At 45.5% G+C, this 23,818-nt stretch overlaps 2 protein-coding genes across 3 annotated transcripts; one reads left to right on the plus strand and one right to left on the minus strand.

Moving 5' to 3' along the window:
* Positions 1-179: 179 nt before the first annotated feature.
* Positions 180-6,295, plus strand: LOC117430376 (28S rRNA (cytosine-C(5))-methyltransferase-like). Its single transcript, XM_034050364.3, has 10 exons — positions 180-458; positions 853-972; positions 1,819-1,987; positions 2,539-2,647; positions 2,922-3,060; positions 3,325-3,440; positions 3,577-3,755; positions 4,357-4,570; positions 5,012-5,158; positions 5,685-6,295. Exons 1-10 carry the CDS (start codon positions 366-368, stop codon positions 5,839-5,841), a joined length of 1,443 nt encoding a protein of 480 aa, XP_033906255.3. The 5' UTR covers positions 180-365; the 3' UTR covers positions 5,842-6,295.
* Positions 6,296-6,938: 643 nt separating this feature from the next.
* On the minus strand, positions 6,939-21,458 carry LOC117430250 (nuclear envelope pore membrane protein POM 121-like). Of its 2 annotated transcripts, XM_034050106.3 has the most exons (14): positions 20,830-21,458; positions 19,070-19,285; positions 17,399-17,569; positions 16,985-17,065; positions 16,615-16,786; positions 16,061-16,152; positions 15,815-15,885; positions 14,854-14,987; positions 14,558-14,657; positions 13,838-14,218; positions 11,903-13,372; positions 11,538-11,576; positions 10,477-10,584; positions 6,939-10,193 (listed from the first exon to the last, which is right to left on the minus strand). In XM_034050106.3, the coding sequence occupies exons 1-14, from the start codon at positions 21,372-21,374 to the stop codon at positions 10,099-10,101; spliced, it is 3,675 nt and encodes a 1,224-aa protein (XP_033905997.3). In that variant the 5' UTR covers positions 21,375-21,458; the 3' UTR covers positions 6,939-10,098. The 2 variants fall into 2 exon arrangements, with proteins under 2 accessions (XP_033905997.3, XP_058856740.1); XM_059000757.1 differs by lacking the exon at positions 11,538-11,576 and having other exon boundaries at positions 20,830-21,419.
* Positions 21,459-23,818: the final 2,360 nt, after the last annotated feature.

Genomic DNA, 23,818 nt, shown 5'->3' on the forward strand with positions numbered 1-23,818 from the left:
ACAATAGTTGTTTCGTTTTAACAGCTAAGCAAATATCCTCAAGAAAACAAGAGAGACTGCTTGCTTATTTATTTATTTATTTATTTATTCCCACTATCTATATTCAGTGCTAGCATCTGTATAATTTTAATACCAAGAACATCCAAAAAGCGTTCAACTTCCTGCACAGTTATCGTAAACTGCCGTCAGAGGTCGCACAGTAATGTTTCACCGCAGCCCGTCAGTGTGTTTGGGTAGGACGACCACGTGGGTTCTGTAACTGCGCTGTTTGGAAGCGGTGATCGGCTGGACATGTGCATGACTTTTGCTCCATGTTAATTGTGTTTAAAACCTCCAATGTAAATTATATCGTCAAGTAAGCAGCCATGGTTTTGTACGTGAAAGCAGCGGAGATCCTCGATAAGATCGAGAACAAGGAGGGCGCTATTAAGACTCTCGTGTATAACAGTAAATTTCAGGTAAGTTCTATACAGACAGTGTTTTCTGTATGCGTTTCTATCGGCAAACACGTTAACTTACATGCTATACTAATTACAGCAACACGGTTATCTAGTGTTCCTGTCCGCTTGTTGTATTATCAAAGTTTATCTGTCGGACCAGAAGAGTTGCAAAAGCATTCTGGTACGTTTGACCTGTCGCGAGTACATCTGAGTCGTTTCTTTTCTTTAGAGAAACGGGACTACATTTACAGTACCAGAATGCACTGAGGTGTGAGTTTAAAAAGTTGATCTGGATAAACCAGTTATGCATTAATACCGGCGAGTGTGTTACCGACACGCACTGCCCGGCGCGGTCTGTGTGCTGTCAGTGCGCAGGACAGTGGACCTGTGACAGTGCCTTGTCTCCCCACAGAATATCAAGCAGCTGTACGCCTTGGTGTGCGAGACGCTGAAATACGCCAAGATCCTGGAGGAGATTATCACCAGCACAGGCCTTCTGAAGCAGAACAAACTCAGGATGAACGTGGCCAAGGTAGAGCTCGTCCACGTCATTATTATTATTATCATTTGAACCACGTGCCATAACCCTGTCCAAGTGGAAACAGAATGCCACAGAGCTGAATGAATTATAACTGCACCCTGATTTCTTCATGGAAGTTTGTGGTTAGACTCAGCAACACTTTGCCAGAATGGTTTACAGAGTCATCACTTAGATTGTGAATAAATAAATCCATTTGGAAGTGAAGCAAGCGGCTACTGTTAGCCCACAATTAAAGCCTGTAAGATCTTCTCTCAAGCTTGATCATACATGCTTACATACGTACTGCAACTAATTAAAGAGCTTGGAAGCGTGGCAGTCACTCCAACACAGTGATAACTGAGTATCTCAGTTACAAAGTAGTTGGAATTCCATTTTATGGAATGTTTCTGTACAGAGCTGACATCACACGCAATGCTTGAGGTGGCATCATTGAAGCAAAGTGTTGCGCTAACAATTATTTCAACTGCAGTCAGCTCTCGGTTATCTGTGAGCAGATTACCTGTGCTTGCAACAAAGGAAGTCCAGGTGTGCTGTACAGTTCATATCATTCTACGCATGCGGCGAGATTGATTTCATTCTTCAAGCGGTTTGCCGACGAGGAAATCAATGAAAAAAAATCAAGGGTGACGACTGCTGTAAGAAACTGTAAAGTGAGCACAGTGCACTGGATGTGTTTTTTGAATTTTTTTTTTTTATAGGGTTTGCATTATCCGTGTTTTTGTTTGATGAGGGGCACCCCTCCCTTGGGGAGTTGACTGTATTCAGTTAATTTATGATGTTGGTTTGATTAACCCTATGAGTCTCTCACACACCTCGCTCCTGTATTGCCTGTCCCAGGTGCTGGTGTACGACCTCCTGATTGGCAGGGGGGTGAAGTGTGGGGGGAGCTGGAAGGCTCTGATCATGAAGCACCGTGCGAGGCTGCAGGCAGCCCTGGCCAGGCTCAAGATCAAGAGGAAGGTCAGCCGCAACGAGGACCTGCTCCCCAAAGCCAGCCAGGCTCAAGGTACGCTGGAGTCCACTGGAGATGGTTAGCTACTGCCGAGTCAGTCAGCATGGTTAGGAAGTGAATCAGATTCAGGGTACCACTGAATTTAGGAGACGGATTGCTTATTAAAATCCTTAAGGAGGAGGATCTATTCAGGGATATTTTGTGAGCAAGTAGTCTGAGAGAAGTTATCCAGCAACAAACTCCCCATCCCCTGTTGTACTGCTTTCCTAGAGAAAGGAGAACATTTCAGGGGGCCATTCCACTTGCGAGATGTCTTGCTGATTAAATTACTTAGAGGATTATCTATTCAGAGATTCCAGGGTATTTAGTAAGTAAGTGAGGAAACACAATCCCAAGGCCCTGGTCTTGCTGTAAATCATTTGCTGCTTCCAGACTTCTGAACCCAGCTGTACCTCAGTGAGATTCACAGTCTTTTGTAGAACATGTGGAGGACTGTGCTCCTGCATTAGCAGAGCCTGGCTTGCCAGACAGATTGCAGCGTCAGTGCAGAGAGCGGGGCTGCTGTGTGAGTGAGAGATTCCAGTCTCGTCCTCTTCCTCTGGCAGGGAAGCAGCCGCCTCGCTACGCTCGGGTCAACACTCTCAAGACCAGCCAGGAGGACGTGATCGACTACCTGAAGAGAGAGGGCTACATCTACCTGGGGCGAGCGAGCAGGTAGACGCAGCGCGGGGGGGGGGGGCAGGGCATGCTGGGTTACCCTTTGAAAAGCCGCTTTCCTACCCGTAAGGGTTTGTTAGAATCCCAGTACATATTGTGTATAGATGTCATCCTGTGCATAGAACACAGCTTAACTAAAATGTAACAGTAGTTCATGACATCTTTTATAATAATAATAATGAGACATCAGACCTATTAACATATACCTCAAGGCAATCTTATGCAGAGAGGGAGCTGTTTGTTCAATGAAAGCGCTGCTGTTTGATTGCAGTCTGGCGGAGTTGCAGCAGCTGTCGGGAAAGCGATTTTATTGTGACCTGCATCTCCCAGGGCTCCTGGTCTTCCCGGCCAAGACTGACCTCCACGCGCACTTCCTGTACCAGGCGGGACACATCATCCTGCAGGACAAGGTGAGGGGCGGGCCAGAGAGGAATGGATCTGTGATGTGGGGCACACTTTGTTAATGCTTGTCTGCCCAATCGGAGGTTTCAGTGTAATGATCTAAATGGTGGCGGAGATATATATAAACTCTGTATGTAATGTTTAGATCATTCAAATAAACCCACTGACTTCTCATAGAAACGTTTGTCTAATTGTATGACCAGGTTTCTCTTTTAGTACTATAGGAATGTTTGTGTTTGTAGTTCTCAGTAATTTGTCCTGTGTCGCTGCAGGCCAGCTGCCTCCCAGCCTTCCTCCTGAACCCCCCTGCTGGGGCCCATGTGATTGATGCCTGCGCCGCCCCAGGGAACAAGACCAGCCACCTGGCTGCTGTGCTGGGGAACCGGGGGTAGGGGAGGGCAGGGGGTTCACTTCGACTTGGGTGGCTGTGCTGCTTCTCGACTCCAGTTCAAGGTTTTCTTTTATTTTTAACCCTAATAAAACCACAGCAGAAAATTGAACAGTTCCCTTTTTTCTCTTGCCAGGAAGCTGTTTGCCTTTGACCTCGACCCCAAGCGCCTGTCCACCATGAGCACGCTGCTCCTCAGAGCTGGGGTCACCTGTCATGAGCTGGCCAATCAGGACTTCCTGACGCTGAACCCAGAGGACCCCAGATACAGCCAGGTGGAGTATATCCTGCTGGACCCCTCGTGCAGCGGCTCAGGTAAACACACGCACACGCACACGCTGCAGTCCGAACTGTACTGCATTCACAAACACAAAATCCAGGGATGAAATGTAAAAGGGAACCTGAGCATTCTCAAACACTGCTAAAACAGATCCAGTAAGGAATACAGAATGCAGTCAAATACATTTAATATCTCAGAGTGGATTCAGTTGTTAAGGTTAGGGTAGTAACCTGAATTGCAGCGGACTATTTGCAAAAAGCAGAAAAAAAACTCAAACATTTGGAGCTATTTAGCCTTTAATCAAGGTCAGAAGATCACAGGGTCTATTTGACTGATCAACAGTGGAGTATCTTAATATCTCAACAGTATAAATTAGGGACCGTTCTGATTGGTTCAGTTTTTTTTTTTTTCCAGCTGTTTTTGTCCTGTTGGTTTTCGGTAAAATCAAAATGAAAGTTTAAAACCGGACTGCGTTTGTGCAGCCAGTAGAACGGGACCTACCGTTATTACACACACGTCTTAACTGTGACAAATCAGCTCAATACAGTGTTATTGTAACATAAGACTCTTCCTTTAAGCCGCTGTATTAGATCCACAGTTTAGATGAGTGCCTGTGTGATTCCCTCTCCCTCGCAGGTATGGTGGGCCGCATGAACGAGCTCACAGACTCCCCTGGCTCTGTGCCTGCGCAGCGGCTGCAATCTCTGGCTGCGTTCCAGCTGCGCTGCCTGAACCACGCCCTGTGCTTCCCGCGGCTGCAGCGCCTCATCTACTCCACCTGCTCGGTGCACGAGGAGGAGAACGAGGGCGTGGTGCGGGCCTGCCTGCGGGAGCACCGCCGCAGCTTCAGGTAACCACCAGCAGGGGGCATGGGGCTTCAAAAACCATTTCATCATTGGTGTCCTTGAAACTGAAGATAGTTTTGTTCATCACTTCTACTCATAATGGGAACAAACAGACCTTGAACACTGAATCAAAAGATCAGGTAGATTTAGAAACAATCTAATCAGAAAGGATCACACCTATCACAGTCCTCAATCTGGTAGTTATGAAATGCACGTTTCTAACCCTGGAAGATATTCAGAAGATAAAGACATTTAGTGAAATCTTAGACGGGACGTCTTTCTCAGTCACATTGAGTCTTCAGAGTGCCAGGTTTCTTTTAGGTACTTCTGAAACGATCGTAGCAGAATCTGCCAGAGGATGTCGAGGAGCAGCAGTGTGTAATTTCTGCCCCCACAGTGGGGCAAATACCATCTGGATTTTGCTCTAATTTGCATTGCCTCCTCAGGCTGGTCCCTGTTCTGCCGAGCTGGCCGGAGCGAGGTCAGGCGCCCCTGACTCAGTGTCTGCGCGCGAGCCCCGGGGAGACCCTCACCAACGGCTTCTTCGTGGCTATGCTGGAGAGGAGGAACCCTGGGGAGCAGGAGGATGAGCTGTGAGTACCACTTACACATCAAACAACCACGACACAATCTAGACAAAGCAAATGCATTTCAAAACTGCGTTACCAGGGTTTCCAATTATTCTCCCCGTCCTGAATTTGTGTCTTTGCCTCTTTTCACTGCCTCCTTTATTTTTTAGTTCAGCTCCTAAGCAGTTTTCATAAGTCACCTAGTAAAACCACTGCCACGAGTCACGCGTTCGGGTTGTAGAAACATTGTCAGAGGATAGTTTGCCTTCTGATGTTTCAGCGTTCACCCACCTGGGCAGGCTGCTCCCTCATCGCCTCGGTTCACACCTTGGTAACCTCCATGTCTTAGATAGCAGCGATAAGCCACTCAGTTGGCCATTTCAGATGGAGCAGAGCAATAGTAGAATTAAACACTGAAGGCCATTTCTTCTATACTGGTATTAAAAAGCTCTCTTGGTTGGACACACTGTTACCTAGAATGGAGGCACTTTTCTTGGTTTAATTGACCAGTAAGAGCTACGGATTGCTGATGTTTTTTTTCCCCCTCTAGAACTTCCGACGAAGATGTGACATCACTTCCTGCCAACAGTGATGTGGAAGCGGAATCACATGACCCCAGCCCCTTGGAGGCGGAGCCTGCCCCCACAGCTTCCAAGAAGAAGAGAAAAAAGAGGAAGAAGAAACCCAAGCAGCAGCAGGAGAATTGAAGAGAGAGAGAGGGACATGTCACTCCCCATTACTGCATAGTTTAGTGACAGCCCCTCGGTATCCCTGGAACATGTATAGCAGAGACCCGTACACACAGTGCAGTGCCTTGAACAGCGCTGTTGAATTGTGATGCCTACTCCTTAGCACAGTTAAGGTCTTGATGACCTACTCTGTGTAAGTTTGGGCTTCTTGATTATTTAACATGCTGGTGATTTCGGTCACGGTTATCTATTTCAGTGTACCGACATCACAGCTATTGCAGGCGAGGTCTTTGGAACCACTTGCCCAAATGTGATGAAATGTTGCTTTGAACTCTTATGAATGACAGGACTATAATGCTGTTCTACTATTTTGATAAACACAATTTGGCAGGAGAAATATACCATTATGTTAATAATATTCATATTTGTAAGTATGCTGCTTCAATAAAAAAAAAAAAAGTTTGCTATGAAACATGCAGTAGTCCACTGACTTCAGCAGTTGGCTTTGAATCACAGGAGATGAACCACACAGTAGTGTTAATTTGTGTAGATGACCTATTTTCTCATGGTTCTAAACCACTAAGGAAGGGGGATCTCCGATTAGCTGAGCTGATGAAGGCACGGCTGTGTGGTGTTCAGGGTGGGGTAGGTAGGAGAGCGCAGCTTTGAACATTGAGGAACTTCCTCTGCCATGCTGGTTTGGAGTCCTGCTTTCCAGTGGCTGCTCTCTGGCCAATTATTGACAGGAGGAGACAAAAGTAAGCAGGTGATTTACCTACCCTTTAAAAAGTCGTACAGCGTTTTAGACGTGCACTTCCTATAGTGTGTGTGGAATGTGCTGCTACATCACATCAATCAGGACGAGAGAGAGAGAGAGAATGAGAATGAATAGACTTTCTGAGCTGGGTGGAAACCCGGCCATAGTCGTTCTAAAAGGCAGGGTCTGGTTTAATATTTTCTCTTTTGTTACACCAGATGGGAATACTGTATACAAAACAAAAAAATAAATAAATCAAGCAAACCAGTACACACTTTACTCCATTACCCATTCACATGTTCTACTTATAAACAGAGAAATCCCTACTTAAATAAACCAGACATCAGCAATGTAATAATCACAGTTTTGTTTCCTTTAATTTAAAACCATTTCAATGTAATGACTACATAATGAGCAGATAAAGAGAATATCTTACACAAGCCAGGTCTGCACGCATTCACTCACTCCCCATTTCCACAGAGTCCAACAGCAACGATAGTACTGATCTTTATTTTGAGGAAAGAACATGAATAAGGACACACACACACACACACACAGATAGAGGTTCGGTCAGTAACAGAAACAGCACGACCTTACAGCATTCACCCTGAGGGAATCCAGCCTTTAACCAATGAAGTACCGCAGTGTCAAGCAGAGAGCTTTCCAAACCACCACCACTGTGACAGCTGGGTCAGACCCGGGCAGCAACTGAGGAAGGGCTTGCAAAACAAATAGTAATTGTTTGTTATGTAGGGCCATATCCATTATTTATTTATTTTATTTATTTTATTTATTTATTTATAAAACAAATCTCCAATCTTCCCACCAAACCACCAGTTTAAGGAAGTCATTTTCTTGCTCTCAAGGTGAAAACATATCTGGATTAGAAGATGGTTCCCTTACACATTCTGATTAAACAAACCACAGCCACACATCACAACATTGTCACCTTTCAGATTATACACTTTCTATTTACAAAACTACACACATCTGGGAAAAAGAAAAAAAAAAAAAAAGACAAGAAATCGCAACAAAAAGAACCCAACATTTCAAGATGCCAACTGGGGGACTGAATCCATTTTTTTGGGGAAACCATATTCCGAATCTCAGCCCTCATCTCAGACACCAGTAGTTAAATGCTGCAGACCATTTGTGCTCATTCACATTGAAATATATAAAAATCTACAGACTCCACAACTACCAAAAGGAAAATGCCAAACTAAAAATCATCATCATTCTAGCTCCTGTAAACATCTCCCCTCAATGAACCAAGCTTGAAGGAACTCCACAAGGCAATCTGTTTTAATATAAAAATAGAGCTTTCTTTTTTTTTTTGTACGTTTTTGTTGCCTGAATTGAAAGTTTTGTCAATCATCCCCCACACACATTCATAACAGCAGGCGGCTAGCCCACCCCGAGGCAGGGTCGCTTCTATTTGACAGCTACCCAAAGTAACACATTTATATAACAAAAAAAAAAAAAAAAAGACAAAACTAGAATGTATTTAATACTGTCAACTACTGCGTAAAGCACAGACCCAAGGCAATACACGGTCTAATGCAAAAACCATTTAAAAAAGGCTGTTCCTGTATCGTTCACTGATGCCATGGGAGGACAATATGGAAAAGTAACAAAATCCATGAATAAATATATGAACACCGATACCAACAGACCGATTTCTACTTTATTAGGAATAAAACACACAAGATAGTTTAAATGTTCCACATACGGTGGGACAGGTGACTAATACCATCAACATTCATTTGTCAAATTCAAAGTGAAAGACGAGCCTCCCTCTATTCTATAGATCACACCTTGCTGTAAATAAAGAAAATTCCTGTCCTCGTTGCCATTTCGTTCAAACGCGTTTTGTCTGCTTAAATATATTATTTATTTTTGCAGAGAATAAAAAGTTGCCACTCAGCACCAGAGCTACAGAATCTCATCCGATAATCGTACTCTCAGATTCACTCCCAGATTCCCCTCCCCTGCCCTGCCCTTAGTAAAATCAGATCCGGCACTACCAATATGCCGTCATTCGTCACAACTTTCCTCCAAACTCAATTCACTGAGGGACTCAAAAACAATATAAAAAACACAAACATTTTAAAAGTAGTAGTAAGAATCAAGTGTTTTGATACAAAAACACTGAATTTAAGAAAAAAAAAAAAGGGAGACAAAAAAGGGGCTATCCCAGTTTTAAAGGCACAGGATTAACTCCGTACTGAGAATGTTCCCAGCAAATTCATTTTACTTAACATGGCCAACTTCAGCTTCCCAGGTAACGCTTTTTATTGGTCTGCAAAATACTGTCTACATCTCCTTTAAAAACACACAGCGGTACATAAAAGCATCTCTCACTGAAGTACCAAAAACGAAGACTCCCAATCCCATTCTTATATTAATCCAGGTGGGGGCCAAATTAGCGATTCTAGACGAGGATGTACTGCGATTCCTCTGTGATCCGCTTAAACCACAAGAGTGCCGCCCCAACCCAGCCCTCAAACCACTGGAACAGATTAGTGGGGTTTTCCTGTATCGGGGTGCAATTCAGAAGCAAAAACAGCTTTATCCATCAATTAGCAGGTGTGCTGGAATTAAATAGGAAACTTTAAAGATAATCCCTGTGCATTTAAACCATGGGAACACCCGTACAGGGGGCATAGGAAATAATATACAGGTATACAGGAGGTAGTCAACCACAGTAAAGCAGTGCATTACAGGACTCACAGAAAGTAATGAGGACAAGGTTTTGTTTTTTAAATGCTGTATAAAGGCTAACAATTGCATAGCTGCTGGCCACAACAGAATAGGCTACTTTTGCTACACAACTGCTTACCTCACAAAATAAAAAGGACACGCAGCGATGACTCCAGCAGAATAGCCCATAACGATGTGCCCACCACTCTGCCGTGCCGTCCCATCCCAGACTGAGCTGGAGACACAAATTGAGAGCGTGGAGGCTTTGGCACCCAGATCAGATCACAACATTAGCTCAAACCCCAACCAGATTACCTCCTCAGCCATAAACGCTTGCTCACGACATCCCAGTGCCTAAACCAGAGTAAGACTGAGGACTCTGGCTTCGACATCTTTATACACATTTGAAAACAAATCAAAGCATTACGAACAGCAAGAGCAGAGAGAAGTGCCTGTGCAAGTGAGAAGAGTAACAAACGAACCAGTGCTGCACCCAAAAAAAAAAAAAAAGAGGAAGAGCCACAGGGAGCAGGTATGTACAGAGTCCAGTATTGGGATGGTTTATTCAAGTAAAATTGGGATTCGCTGTTGCTGTTTGTTTTTCTGTTTGTTGCCTTCAGATCACAAGAACCCAAAACACTGCAAGGAACAGTTTAAAAAAAAAAAAAACCAAGATAAAAGACGGGCTGACGTCCCATCGGAGTCCCAGCTCTCTGCAGGGTGTGATCTGAACGGAGAGCCAGGGTGGGGTGGGGTGGGGTAGTGGGGCTCTCGTCTGCGGAGGGAACCCCGTCACCCAGGCAGGGTTCAGCTCGTCTCTACTTCTTGCGAGTGTGCTGGCGCCGAGCCATCAGCCTCTGCCTGCCAGAAGGTTTGGAACCTGCACCGATGGAGAAGGAAGGGGTGGGGGACCCTGTGGGACAAACAAGCAGCAGGTTGTTTATGCATTGCACATTGGATCAGTGGTGCAGCGATACACTGAGGTCGCAATGCGCAGGATATGTATTGGTTGTGGGTTACTTTACATGAAAATAATTGACAGTCCATTTTGATAGGCCATTCATACGAGAAGGTTATTTCAAACAAGAACAATCTGGTGGATTAAATACCAGACCACACAAGTCTTATTTTGTAGTATTAACTGGTATGTATTTATCTATATACAGACCATTCTGTTCCAGCGCAGGTTCACTTACCGAAGGGGGAGGGTGTGATGCCGGTGTAGTTTGGGGCTGGGGTTGCAGGGCTCCCAAAAGGGATGGGGCCTCCGGGGGTACTCTGCCCAAAAGCAGGGCTTGCACTTCCTAAGGGAAGAAAAAATGATACATTAAAAAAAAACTGTCAGTCCCACCTTGATTTGATTATGTACTGGGCCACCACATTACCATTGTAAAATCCCAAACGTCACTTTAAATAAGAGACCACCACCCTCCAATGGCAGGGTCACTTTCAAACAGCACTACTTAAATCAATAGATTCATGCACTGCATAGGCTCAGATAGTCTCATGTGCCGACAAACATGGATTGGCTTTAATGAATTGAGTTAACTACTCATTTTATTTCTGCATTTTGATAAGATCCAATCCAATTATCAGCACATACTTCACCTAAACAAAAAGCACAACATGCTTCCCCTGCCACTGTAAAATCACTAAACTCCTCCAGCCTGTTCACTAGACCGTTTTGTAATTCCTCCAGTAGAGCCCTTAGTGTATTTTTTCTGAGCATGCATGCTTTGACTGACGCTAGATAAGCCTGCTTCTCGTAGCCCCAAATATGCAGCAAAGGCAGAACTCCCAGAGGAACAGTCACTTACCCACTAGAACGAGAACCCCTTTCAGCCATCTTCCACCAACAGTACGGTCATACAGACAGTGCTGTTCATCCAACCTTTTTACACAGGAGTAACCAGAACGGCTCCTGTCTGTTTAAAAGTGTCACAGAGTGTGTCTGCACATCTAACGTGCACTGGAAAGCAAAGCAGACTTAAACCAAATGCAAACCTACCTGGCTAAAGTGTTGCACTGCAATGGCGAAACACAGGCGTAAAACCCTGCCCATGAAGTCTTCAGACGGAGAAAGAGTAAACAGCCTTCAAGCAGTGCTGTGTTTTTATTATTAGGCAGCGTGTACACAAAGCAGGAATTTAAGTTGCTGCATATTTTACTAGTTGGATTTCGCTGTCCAACCACAACCACCCCCCAGATTACAAGCAGAGCTCTGGCAGCAAGGCAGACAGTATTACTGGACACTTACCAGCACCAAAATTTAAATTCGGAGTTCCAAAGTTGAACCCTGGGGAAAACGCAACAGTTGTTAACAGGGTGGCCACAGGAATAGAAGTAAATTTTCACCGTTATAAAGCCAAAAGTGCTACTGGTGCCATAATTAAACAGAGGGCAACGCAATGATTTAATGACACGTTTTTACCTCATTACCATTGCCTCTCTCAATTTCCCCATTTCGGTTTTAGACTAACTCTAATGAAGCCACTTTTCCCCTGCCACAACACTCTAGGTTTGCTTTCTGGGTTACAGGTAGAATACCCCAGCTGAACCTTACAGTCCTGTATTACCCTGCAATGCAGAAAGCTACAGTACAGGGGGCACGATAACACTCACCTCCGAAGGCAGGCTTGCTCTCCATGGAGGAGGTGGCAGCGGGAGCAGGAGCCGCAAACGTGTTGCCGAAGTTGAAGCCGGTAGTGCTGGGCTTGGGTGCTGTGCTCTGCCTGGCCGAGGGGGCAGGGAAGGCGCTGGCTGCTGAGCTTGACTGGGCTGCTGCTCCAAAGGAGAAGCCGGCAGTGGCGACGGGGAGGGTGCTTCCGAACGCAGAGGGGGCAGCCGCGTTAGCGGACGTGGTTTGGGTACAGGAGCCGAAAGCCGGGGTCGCACTAGAGGAGGTGTTGGTACCGAATGAGAATCCAGTGGAGGTGTTGCCAAATGCTGGCATGCTGGGGGTCCCAAAGGTAGAGGCTGCCGTGGTTGTCTGGCCTCCAAAGCTGAAGGTAGTGGCCGTGGCGCTACCCCCAAAGGGGAAGGGTGCAACTGCTGCCGGCTGAGCGGCTGGAACAGTAGAAGTGCTGCCAAACAGGGTGGGGTTCGTGGTGGCCCCCATTCCTCCAAAGGGGGCGGCTGTTCCTGCAGAGGAAGTGGCCGCACTGAAGGTCACAGGCGCTGCATTGCCAAAGGAGAAGGTGGCTTTATTTGCCGGTGCAGCTGTGGTGGCAGGGGCTGGTGCGGCGGTGCCAAAGCCACCGAAAGCCCCACTGGCTGCAGTCTGGTTATTAAGGGTTTGTCCGAAGGCAAATGTCACCTGGGGTGCCGGCGCCGTGACTGCCGGTGCGGCTGTGCTGCTAGCTGCTGCCGGCTGCTTGCCGAATTGAAAACCCGCGGTGGAGTTAAGCATGGTGGTTGCAGCGCCAAACTGGAAGGACTGGGTGGCTCCGGCTGAGGTTGTTGTATTACTGCTGCCGGTGGTGACGGTACTTGCTGGGTTTGCCCCAAAACTGAAGTTGGGCTTGGCTGGCAATTCAGCAGTGGGAGGCGGTGCGGTCGTGGTGGAGAGTCCGCCGAAAACAGAGCTGCTTCCTGCCGCGGACGCCTTCGCCGACGGTTGCCCAAAAGCACTGCCAGTGCTGGCGGTTCCAAAGACTGATTTGAAGATTGGGGCTGCTGAGCTACTGGCAGGTGCTGATACTGGGGCAGGCTGACTAGCTGCTGGATCCCCAAAGACAGGCTTAAAGGCAGAGAAAGCCTGAGTGCTACTGGATGCTGCTGCTGTGGTGGTGGTACAGGTGGAGGAGGAAGAGGGCGCTGTGGAATGCCCCATGCTTGAGAGTCCAAAGGTCATGCCCCCTGCTGCTGCACTGCTGCTCTCTGGCAGGACCTGGCTGAACACAGAGGACAGGATGGAGCTGGCAGGTTGGCTGGACGGGGGGGCCGGCTGGGGAGCCAGCGCAGAGGGGAAACACGTGCTAGGCTGGGGCTTGACAGTTGCAATGCTTGTTAGAGTTGATCCCGGAGCAGCAGAGGTACTGAGCAGAGACAACAGAAGAGTCTTGGCAGAATCTGTGGTTGTAGCAGGAGGAGCTGTGAACACAATGGAGAGTCAAATCAGAGTAGGGAAACCAAGACCAAGGAACAAGAACAAAACACATGAAGCATGTTATAACCACACCCCACCTGCCAAACCTCAATTTACTATATTTTTCCATAGTTCAGATTTGCAGGCTCTCTACTTCAACAGAGAGCAGTGCTTTTTGCAATTTGGGCAAAAACTAAAATAACGATTTACTGATTCAAGGAGTACATGCAAAAAAACTGTGCATGAAGACCTTGATAATTCTGTCCCTCTGTAGTGTAAAGACAGCGAGTAACAATAGCACTGAGAGGTTATAAAACAAGGTGTTCTTTCTAACTAAAACAGAAATGGATTATACAGATTATAGTTTACACCTGTGTAGCTGGTAATTTAAACCAGGTGAATTGTAGAAGGTAATCATAAACAGTAAAACTAGTTTTGCTCATGCTGTATAGTTCTGAATTGATACTGACCAGCAGCAGCAGCAGCCGTCGTTGTGGTGGCTGGGGTGTTCTGCATTTTCCTCAGTGAATCCAGCAGTGGATTGGGACTGGGCTGGCTCCCAGCTGGCAGGGCGCTTGGCAGCGTGGTGACTGTGCCTGCAGAGGTGGTGGCAGCTGTGGCAGAGGCAGATGCAATGACAGAGTTCAGCAGCGTGCCTGTGTGGGCGGTTGCTGCACTGCTAGAGCTGGCTGACGGACTGGTAATGCCCGTGACAGTGGAACTGAGCGCGGTGGCAGTGCTGGAGCTCAGGAGCAGGCTGGCAATGGCAGAGGGGGTTGGGCCCAAACTGGAGGTTGTAGTCTGTGTAAACGAAGCCACAGACTGGGAAGAGGGTGTCGATTTGGAAGGCTCTTAAAAGAAAAAACACAAGAATCTACAGTCAGAGTGGTTACCGATCACAAAATCAAGCCAATAACACATATCAATTTCCAAAAACACAGCAAGTCTGAACATAAAAACACCCAGATTGATGATAAAATATCATAGCCAGCTACTGAACAATGTACATATATATATTTTTTTTAACTGGGCGTTTGCCAATGTTAAAATGGCACACCCAAAGCATATTGTGTTACGAGAAAGCTTTGAATGTCAACACAATGAGTAAGATGGTGATGAGACACACACCCCTCTGATTTCTTCAGAAAAGAAAAGGTTTTTAAAAGCCAGTTTGAAGTTCCTGAACTCACCAATTTCCTCCAGAACCTTTTTGATCCTGTTGAGGGCAGCCTTCTTCTCGGAGTCCAGGTCACTGGCGGTGATGGTGTATCCAAGCTCGGGTGGTGGGGGCTGCAGGGCAGCACAGGAGGAGACGGGTTTAGTTCATTCCAGTTGGATAAACATATAAAAGCAGTAGGGCTACACCTGAATGTGCAAAATTCACAAAAGCAGCATAGGGATCAAATCACAATAATGTAATTGTGTAATTAAACTCAAAATAAAAAAACATATTAAAAAAAAAAGTGGGGAGCAGGCTCTTTCTCACCAGGGTGATCTGGTCAGCCCTCCGGCTGGACACCAGGGGGATCTTGCGCTTGCGTTTCCCATGGGCCCCTGCAGAGGGAGGGGTGGAGCAGGAGGAGGAGGCGGCTGTCTGGTTCAGCAGCGGAGACAGCTTCTCTGTTCAGGCAAACAAACCACAGGTCAATGCAGGGCCAAGGACGGGCTAGACATGGAATGAGCTTGGAGTTATTCCTGCTTCGGAAGGAGATTAATTTCCCTGGTGGCGCTGACACAGCAGAGGTACACTACACTTCAGAGTACACACAGCTACAGAAATGATTTTCAATTATGGTAAAACTTGGATAAGCCATGTTTTATTGTGTAGAGGGGGGATGCCATGTTTTATTGTGTAGAGCGAGGATACCATGTAACCTGTCCATCTGTAAGCATGTCACACAAGGCGAATTCTAATTTTCATTACCAGAGTAGCTGTTATTTACTTTATACTAACACTGGACTTGGCTTTCAACAAGATCAAGTGAGAGTAGTGGTGTGGACCAACCAGGAAGTCGTGTCACTGCAGTATATAATACATGAGCATTCGGTGGCTTTCCTACTGGACCAGTGTTGATGGTTGAAGTGTAATGCTGGCTCCAGGGATCAGCCTATTTGCAGCCTCCCTAGTGCATCACCACACACAGCAATTACATTTAAAGAGGCTGTCGTCAATAGACACGGTTATTAAATGCATTATATTAGTCTCTTGCAATGGACGGGATGGAATTCACACGGATCATTATGTATGTCACACACAGACAGAAGTGCTCAATTTGGAAATTCTAAAAAGAAACTAAGAGACATTTCAGTGTCTTCAATGCCTTTCGATATCTTAAATGTATTGTGACAGGATGTTTACTGTAGTGGCTCAAGTGATCTTTATACATGTATTGTTAAAAAAAAAATAACAATTCCATACAACTGACAAAGAGTGTAACCAGTCTCACTTGCGAGTTGCTCGGGTGTCCGGTCCGACTTCACTGGAGTAGAGGTGCTAGAATGATAGCTGTTCTCTTCCCTGCGCGACAAACACAAAAAAAGGCATACTGTGAACACAGCAACTAGAAAACCAGATACAATGTATAAATTATGATACAAAGGCCACAAGAATTAGTTTCCAGAAATATAAAAAAATGGTTCCCACTAAAACAATTTGAGAAATGTCAAGATTACAATGGAAGCAGGAGTTATACCTGGGTTTTTTGGGTGATCTTTCAGGAGTCTGAGATCGAGATGAGCCTGGGCTGGATAAGGGGGACATGTTAAGGGCTGAAATCTTCCTCAGCTGAAAACACAGGAATCAGTATTAGAGAAGCAACACAGGACCGGGTGGCAGCAGTCCTTAAACCACAATACACTGGACCAAAATGATGTTTTAACCAAACTTATCCTGCTAGCAAGCATCTTGCATGGTAGGTAAGGTAAAAAACTGAAGTTACATGTGTCAAAGTATCACAACGCTCTGAGCATGAAACTCCTAGCAAAAAAACAGACTTGAAATACATCACTTCTCTGTCCATACAGATGTCTACATTTTATCAATGATAAACAAACATATAAGCAATATTATCCTAACTATAGATCTGTATAGGGCACAGAACCTCTCAGCTGATGCAAAGAGCAGATACTGCACCTCCCCCTACTCCCATTCGTATACCATAATTTACCCAAGTATACAATTATGTTTCAAACAAACAGTTCCTGGTGTGGGTGTGTGTATATATGTGGCCACACCCCTGCCATTTACCTGCGAGATTCCCCGGGTGGAGCTGTAGGAGCTGTGGATGGAGTTGCGCACTGAGCCGGGTACTCCACTGGGGGCAGTGCAGTTGAGGGAGCTGATGGAGGATGTCCTGGATCTTTTCATTAAAGGGTCCTCCACGGCGAGGGAGTTCGCACTCCGCTTCAGGGTCCCGGGTCTGGGGGGGGGTGAGGAGAGGAGAGGAAAGGAGAGGAGAGGTGTTCAAGTATTCTTTGACTACTGAAGCATTCCATTGTCCGGTGCCAAGAAAACCAGAACTGAACAGAGATCACAAGTGAATTTGACCGCATTTTGGAGATTTTTTTGGAGAATCCAGGTGTAATAACTGGAACAGTTAAGTGGCGTTCAAACTTACTTGGGAACCAGCAAGGATGGAGCCCCGTTGGCCAGCAGAGGTTCGAAGGCAGAGTGCGCGCTTCCACTACTGTCATGGCGCCTGAAACACAAGACACATAAACACGACCATTCCAGTGTACAAGATACCAGCTTAAAACCAATTTAGAAATGATTCCCAACGAACCAATCTGATGCCTACAATTTAACAATTGCATTTGACCAACTTTTAATCCACTCACTTCTACACTTTTTTAAATGTTTAGGAAGCATGTTTAGTTTCTAAGTAAGCCAACTTTTGGTGAAATATTAACTATTGTACAGATTAACAATGTCATGCAAAAATAAAATTCAACTGCAGTCATATTCCAGCTTTCAATGACAGGACGCATCTGTCCTCCCATTCAAAACAGAGACCCCCTTATTTGTTCTTTACCTTCTTTTCTTGTCTTGTCCAGCAGAATAGCACCTCTCCTCCTCTTCATCTGCCACTCTCTTCCGGCTCTCTCTCAGCGCGCTCAGGACCGTCTCCTTTGAACACGGGTCTGCAGAACCAGCAGCCGCCACTGGAGACAGGGAAGCCACTGGGGAGGGCAGGTGTTCAAAGCTGGAAGAGGAACAGTTACCATCAATACACATATAAGTAGGGACCTACCTAAATCGTGATTTCGCGGAAATCGTGAAATTGAGGGGTCACCGCGAAATTCACCTCTTAGGGGCCATTGCATACAAACAAGTACGGAGAGGAAAAAAAAGAAAACTTGTTTAAATGAACTACTGCACAACGCAAGCGACGCAAACTACGTATCTTCCTTCTGTAGATAGGCTTTTATTATTCCCTCGCCGTCCCGTGTGTATTGCACTTAAGCAAAAAACAAACAAACAAAAAATGTCCACAAGTAACATTTACAAAATAAATTCTCCAAAGCAGTTAACGTTCTTATTTACTATTCAAATGACAAAGTTTTCAGCCTATCAAACCGTCTTTACTGCTTTTATGTGACCTGTACTGTGCAGGAGAGGGCGGGACAAAGTCAGTGCTGCATTGTTTTGATTTAGGTTGCTAAAGTCTAGTTTTCAGCATTGGAGGTAAAATAGTAGAAATGGACGACAAAAAAAGCAAAGTATATTTCGGCTGATGATCGTTTTAAGATATTTCACAAAGAAACTACATGCAGACTGAGGTAATTGTTTTCCATATCTTAATGTGTATTCAGAGGCTGCTGAACAGAATGTAAAATAAACAGCAACTTTCAGAAAACAAACTGGAAAGTCAGCGCAGACAAGAAGTATTCCTGTCTGCAAGTTAAATCAGTACTAAAACGATCCAGCACAGCCACCTCGCTTCAACCTGCTGCTTACAGTTGGAATTTTAGACCCGAATAGCCACGTCTTCTTTGTTTTGACTCGGTACTAATAAAATAAATTATTGGATGGGACAAATAACATGACAACGAACGTGCTACATACATTGCCTTTATTAAAGTATGCCAGATGCCCTTGTGTAACCGAGTTTTTGGGCTGTTTCTAATCGATTTCCACATCTGTATGACTTGGCAAAGCTTTGCCTTAACTTCCAACCAATTCAGTGGATGCAGACGTGCAGTCTCAATGTATGGTCAAGTCAACTGCAGGGGGATGCTGCATGCTTGCCTTTAACAAATGCTAGAACTCTGTTTTAGTAAGGAAGCAAGTACCACTATTTTTAGTCTTTATAGTGTTCTGAAATACTGTCTACTTAGGTGTATTTAATGTTTAAACATGTCCGCGAAATCCTAATTTTATTCCGCAACATACCCGTGAAATACGTAAATTTACCGCGATTTAAGTAGACCCCTACATATAAGCAATATAGGAAGAGACCTTTAAACAGAACACAGCCCCACATTCGGACTGAAACAGGATTTGTTTACACTAGGTGACGTTCAATCAGTTCCTATGACACTCTGATTTCATTTTATTGCTTGAAGTTTGCTTGGGAAAATTACTTGAAAAGATCACCTAAAACACTTACAAAACAAAACGTTTAATATGGAAACATGTGTTTCAGCTCACTCACAAAACACAGCCTAAATAAAAACCTGGACCGCGAGACAAAAACCCTTACAGTGGCGAGCGAACACTGCCTGAGTCCGGCCGGGCGATCTTGACCGTCACGGGGCTGTGCACCATGGAGGAGTTGCGGGACGACAGGACGTTTTTCTTGCAATAGCCGTCCCACTGGACAGAGGGCAGCACGCCCACGGAGGAGTACCCCGTCTGCTGGATGGGGTAGCACCGCTGTGGGGTCACATTGAACCTGTGGGATGCATTCATAGACTCCCTACGAGAGAGAGAGAGAGAGAGAGAGAGAGAGAGAAGGAGGTGGGTAAATCATATACCAGACAGTTATTTGTAACTTTAAACACAGAGATAATATACAATACTAGTAAAAGACACCCTTTGTAAAATATTATACAAATGTGTAACAGGATATCTTTTTCTTGTTAAACAGTTTATAGTATCCCTCTTGGGGATAGCGTGGAGCTGGGCTATGCACTGGAATTGACTGCAGAATGTACAAGTAGTGGACAAAAAAATGGAAACAAAGTAAAGTCACTTAATAGGGTGTTGGGCCACTATGGTATCCCGCTCTGTGGAGTTCTCGGTGGACCGTTTTTGATGAAACTGGCTGCTCGCGCCCCAGGTTGAAATTTACAGTCAATTGATCTGCAGTTGCTCGTCTGTTTTGCCTTGCACTTCGAATTAATGCACGGATATCACGATCCTGGAGTATGCGCTTCCGCCCACTGTTGCCCTTTGCTGATGATGTCTTTCCCTCGGAGTTCCATGCCGACATCACTTTAGACACCGTTGCTCGTGAAACATCAGCAAGTTGAGCTGTCTTGGTCACTGAAGCTCCTGCCAAACGCACCCCAACAATCACCCCTCTTTCAAAGTCACTGAGGTCTCCTCTTGCAGCCATGCTAGCCATAATTATAGGCAACCAGGCCTGTCCAGCATTTTTATACATGACCCTAAACATGCTGGGATGTTATTTGCTTAATTAACGCATGAGCCACACCTGTGTGGAAGCCCTTGCTTTCAATATACTTGGTGTCCCTCATTTACCCAGGTGTTTCCATTTCTTTGTCCACTACCTGTAGATGCTCGTCTATGTGTTCAAACTTAAAATAACTTCTTTAGCAAACGTTATTGAGCGTTTTCTGATTAAACTTACAATTTGGACATTTTTAGCACAAGTTAGTTTATCATATCCGGGGGGCTATCTGTATGTAAATGTACATGCTAACCTAGCATTAGTCAAGGAACGGGGTGGCACAATTGTACGCGAGTGACAGCGTATGCACAAAGTTAATTTGCAATAGCTTTTTCATGAGGGTTTATTTTATTGGTACTGGGTGATTAAATAATGACAACACGCAACCATTACAAGCAACGAAAACAAAAAAAGTAGAGGGGTAGACATTAACCAACAACTGAAACGCACATGCATATTCCTATAATACAGAGGTTCAGATTACTGTGCTGTTCACTGCAACCTAAACGCAAAAGCCAGCTGTCTTTCGACCAGAGAACTTACTCAAAGTTACGCGGTGGTGTGTTCCCACAAAGGGGTTGGTTTGATTGCATAGCTACTCCCACCAATTCAAATCTTGGAGGGAACTTATCGTTTCGTTACTAACAAATAAATAAAGCGTCAACAAAACATCAATGTGCCACTCAATAAAATCAATACAGTACCCGGAATGCAAAAAAAACCACAAAAGGCAGATGTCTACACTCCCTTTGAAGCAACCTTTTCGTACACCACAATGCAATAGTGAGTCACACGCGTTCCCTCCACACACGGAGTGCGGTACTTACCCGAATGACAGCCTCTTGTTCGGGGACTGCACGATGTGGTTCGGCCGAGCCAGCCTCTCCCGAAGCTCGCGTGTCCCTCCGATGGGCCTCCCATGAGCTCCGGCAGCCGAGGGGCTTTCAGGCTTTGCAAGGTAACTCCCCATCAGTAAATCCCGGGGGCTGAACAACAATGACCCGCTGCTTTCGTCTCGTTCTGCCTCCTTCCTCCTCTCCCAACGCCTGTCCCCACTGTACACCACCGACTGCCAGGAATCTCCAAAGAAACGACCACGAGTGCCCCTATTGCTAGCCTTTCCTGGAGAAGAAACACCGTTTGCAGGTTTCCCGGGGAACCAGCGCCTGATAGCCGGGGGGATTATTAGGTGAGGCCGAGGATGATGGCCTAGTCTGCTTTGTTGGGACAGACCGTTAGTTTGACAGAATAAAGCTGCACATGCAACCCCGATAATAAACAAGATGTAAAGAAACGTCGATATAAAGTAGAGGGCTAGTCCGAGGATCGCCACAGAGACGAGCGCGATCAGCCGCTTCTCTTTGGGATACATTGCGGCACCGCGCCGCCGGAGGACTTTAATATCCCACAATTCCGCCCGAGCCCACAAGGTGCTGGACGAGGGGGCGAGGCACAATGCGTGCACGTCAGGTGGAGTGACAGGAACGAGCACGTCGGGTATGTGCGCGCACATATTTCCTTAAAGGCGTGAGATAAGGTGGACGTGTTAGTTATTATTATTATTATTATTATTATTATTATTATTATTATTATTATTATTATTATTATATTTCTTAGCAGACGCCCTTATCCAGGGCGACTTACAATTATTACAAGACAACACATTATTTTTACATACAATTACCCATTTATATAGTTTTTTGGTTTTTTTTACTGGAGCAATATAGGTAACCTGCTTGCTCAAGGGTACACCAGCAGTGTCCCCCACCTGGGATTGAACCCACGGCCCTCCAGTCAAGAGTCCAGAGCCCGAACCTTTACTCCACACAGCATAACGTCACATGCTCCTTTTTATATGTTGTATAATAAATTATAGTCTATTTATTTTTTGTGGGGGCCCCACAAAATCTGAGGCCCTGGGCTGTAGCCCCTAAAGTCCCTATGTTAATCCAGCACAGCATGTCAGGTGGGAAGAATTATGAAGCAAAAACAGTATATGAAATGTTTACATTTACAGAACCGCTTGCAGTGCAGAAAAACAAGTTCATTAACCAAAAAAAAAACAAAAAAAACATTATGCCACCATGTCCTTGAATTGTTTGGACATTTTCTGACTTTTAAACTAGACAGTATTTGATAACAAACTTTAAATATGTACTCAAAAGCGAGCAGTGACATTTCTAATCATGAACTGCAAAATATCTGTGTGTGTGCATGAGTGTTTTAAATTATAAAATACTGAGCAACCTACACAATAAAGACACTAGACACTGGGCAAAGTCAAACTGTGGCACTGTCTCTAGCCTTTTTACCTCTTCAGTTCAAGTAAGGAGCTATCAAGTTGCTATTTTTTTTTTTTTTTTTTTAATTTAGTCGTTGCCAATTAGTTTTTATGATTTTCTCCCCAATTTGAAAAGCACGATTATTTTATTATGCTCAGCTCACCGCTACCACCCCTGCGCTGACTCGGGAGGGGCGAAGATGAACACACGCTGTCCTCCGAAGCGTGTGCCGTCAGCCGCCCGCTTCTTTACACACTGCGAACTCGCCGTGCAGCCGCCTCAGAGCTACAGCGTCGGAGGACAACGCAGCTCTGGGCAGCTTACAGGCAAGCCCGCAGGCGCCCGGCCAGACTACAGGGGTCGCTGGTGCGCGGTGAGCCGAGGACACCCTGGCCGACTTAGCCCTCCTTCCCCCCGGGCGACGCTGGCCAATTGAGCGCCGCCCCCTGGAAGCTCCCGTCCACGGTCGGCTGTGGAATATCCTGGACTCAGACTCGCGACGTCCAGGCTATAGAGCGCATCCTGCACTCTAGCGAGTGCTTTTACTGGATGCGCCACTCGGGAACCCCCAAGTTGCTATTTTTTGCAGATATGGGAAACAGCCAGTGTGATCCCTCTCCAGGAATTGATTGACTGTATTATACAGCAGAGTCCAATGGTATTACTCCAGATGCATCTTTAGACAAGATGTTTTTGGATTACCTGGGTCTAAATTCCTCGGTTGTGCTTCAGCAACACTACGAGACTGTACAAAGCTCTTTTGATCTACAAGAAACACAGCTGAAAGCTTACATAACAGGTGTCTTAACTGTATTAGGCCAGGCTGCTAAAATAACTAATGGCAGTGTGGGGTTTGTGGCTTTGGTCATATCCTTAATCATTGACATTGTGTCTCATGAGGTAAAACAGCAGCACGTGGTAGATGTGAAAGACCAGATCTGCAGCATCTTCGCAGAGGAGAAAGTATCTGAGATTGGAAACCTGGTGGCTGAGTATCTCAAATGAGTCCAGCTGCACCTGGATAATCCAGATCTTCTGGCAGACAACACCCTTCACTATGAGGGACTGCTGAGTTTACAGCTGACCAGGGTGGAAAAATCCATCTTAAAGGATGGGCACATGAACGAAAAGGCTTTAAAGTACTGGTTCAATGGAGCTGCAGTGCACAGCCACATGCTAATCCAGCTTGTCAGAATGGGGAAAGTTAGAAAACTGCAGCAGTCACTGCCAGCCAACTTTACAATGATCAGTTGCCAGACTTGCTGAACAGCTGCAGAGACTACCTACTGAAGACACTCGATGTTGGAAGTCCATCAGAAGTATGTGGTTCACATTATTTGTTTTGTACAACAATATTAGGATATATAAAATTTGAGAACTCAGTTGCCAGTCACAAGATATATTTTGGTAGTTGCGAGACGGAGGCTGTCAAAAAAAGTATCGTCGACCAAATCATGGAATCCCAACAGATTCGTAATGCCAGAGAATTCTTTAAGAAGACCAGCGAAAATATGGACAAATTGATCAACCAAAA

This window comes from Acipenser ruthenus, chromosome 26 (genome assembly GCF_902713425.1).
Source record: "Acipenser ruthenus chromosome 26, fAciRut3.2 maternal haplotype, whole genome shotgun sequence".
In the NCBI taxonomy this organism is placed as follows: Eukaryota; Metazoa; Chordata; class Actinopteri; order Acipenseriformes; family Acipenseridae; genus Acipenser; species Acipenser ruthenus.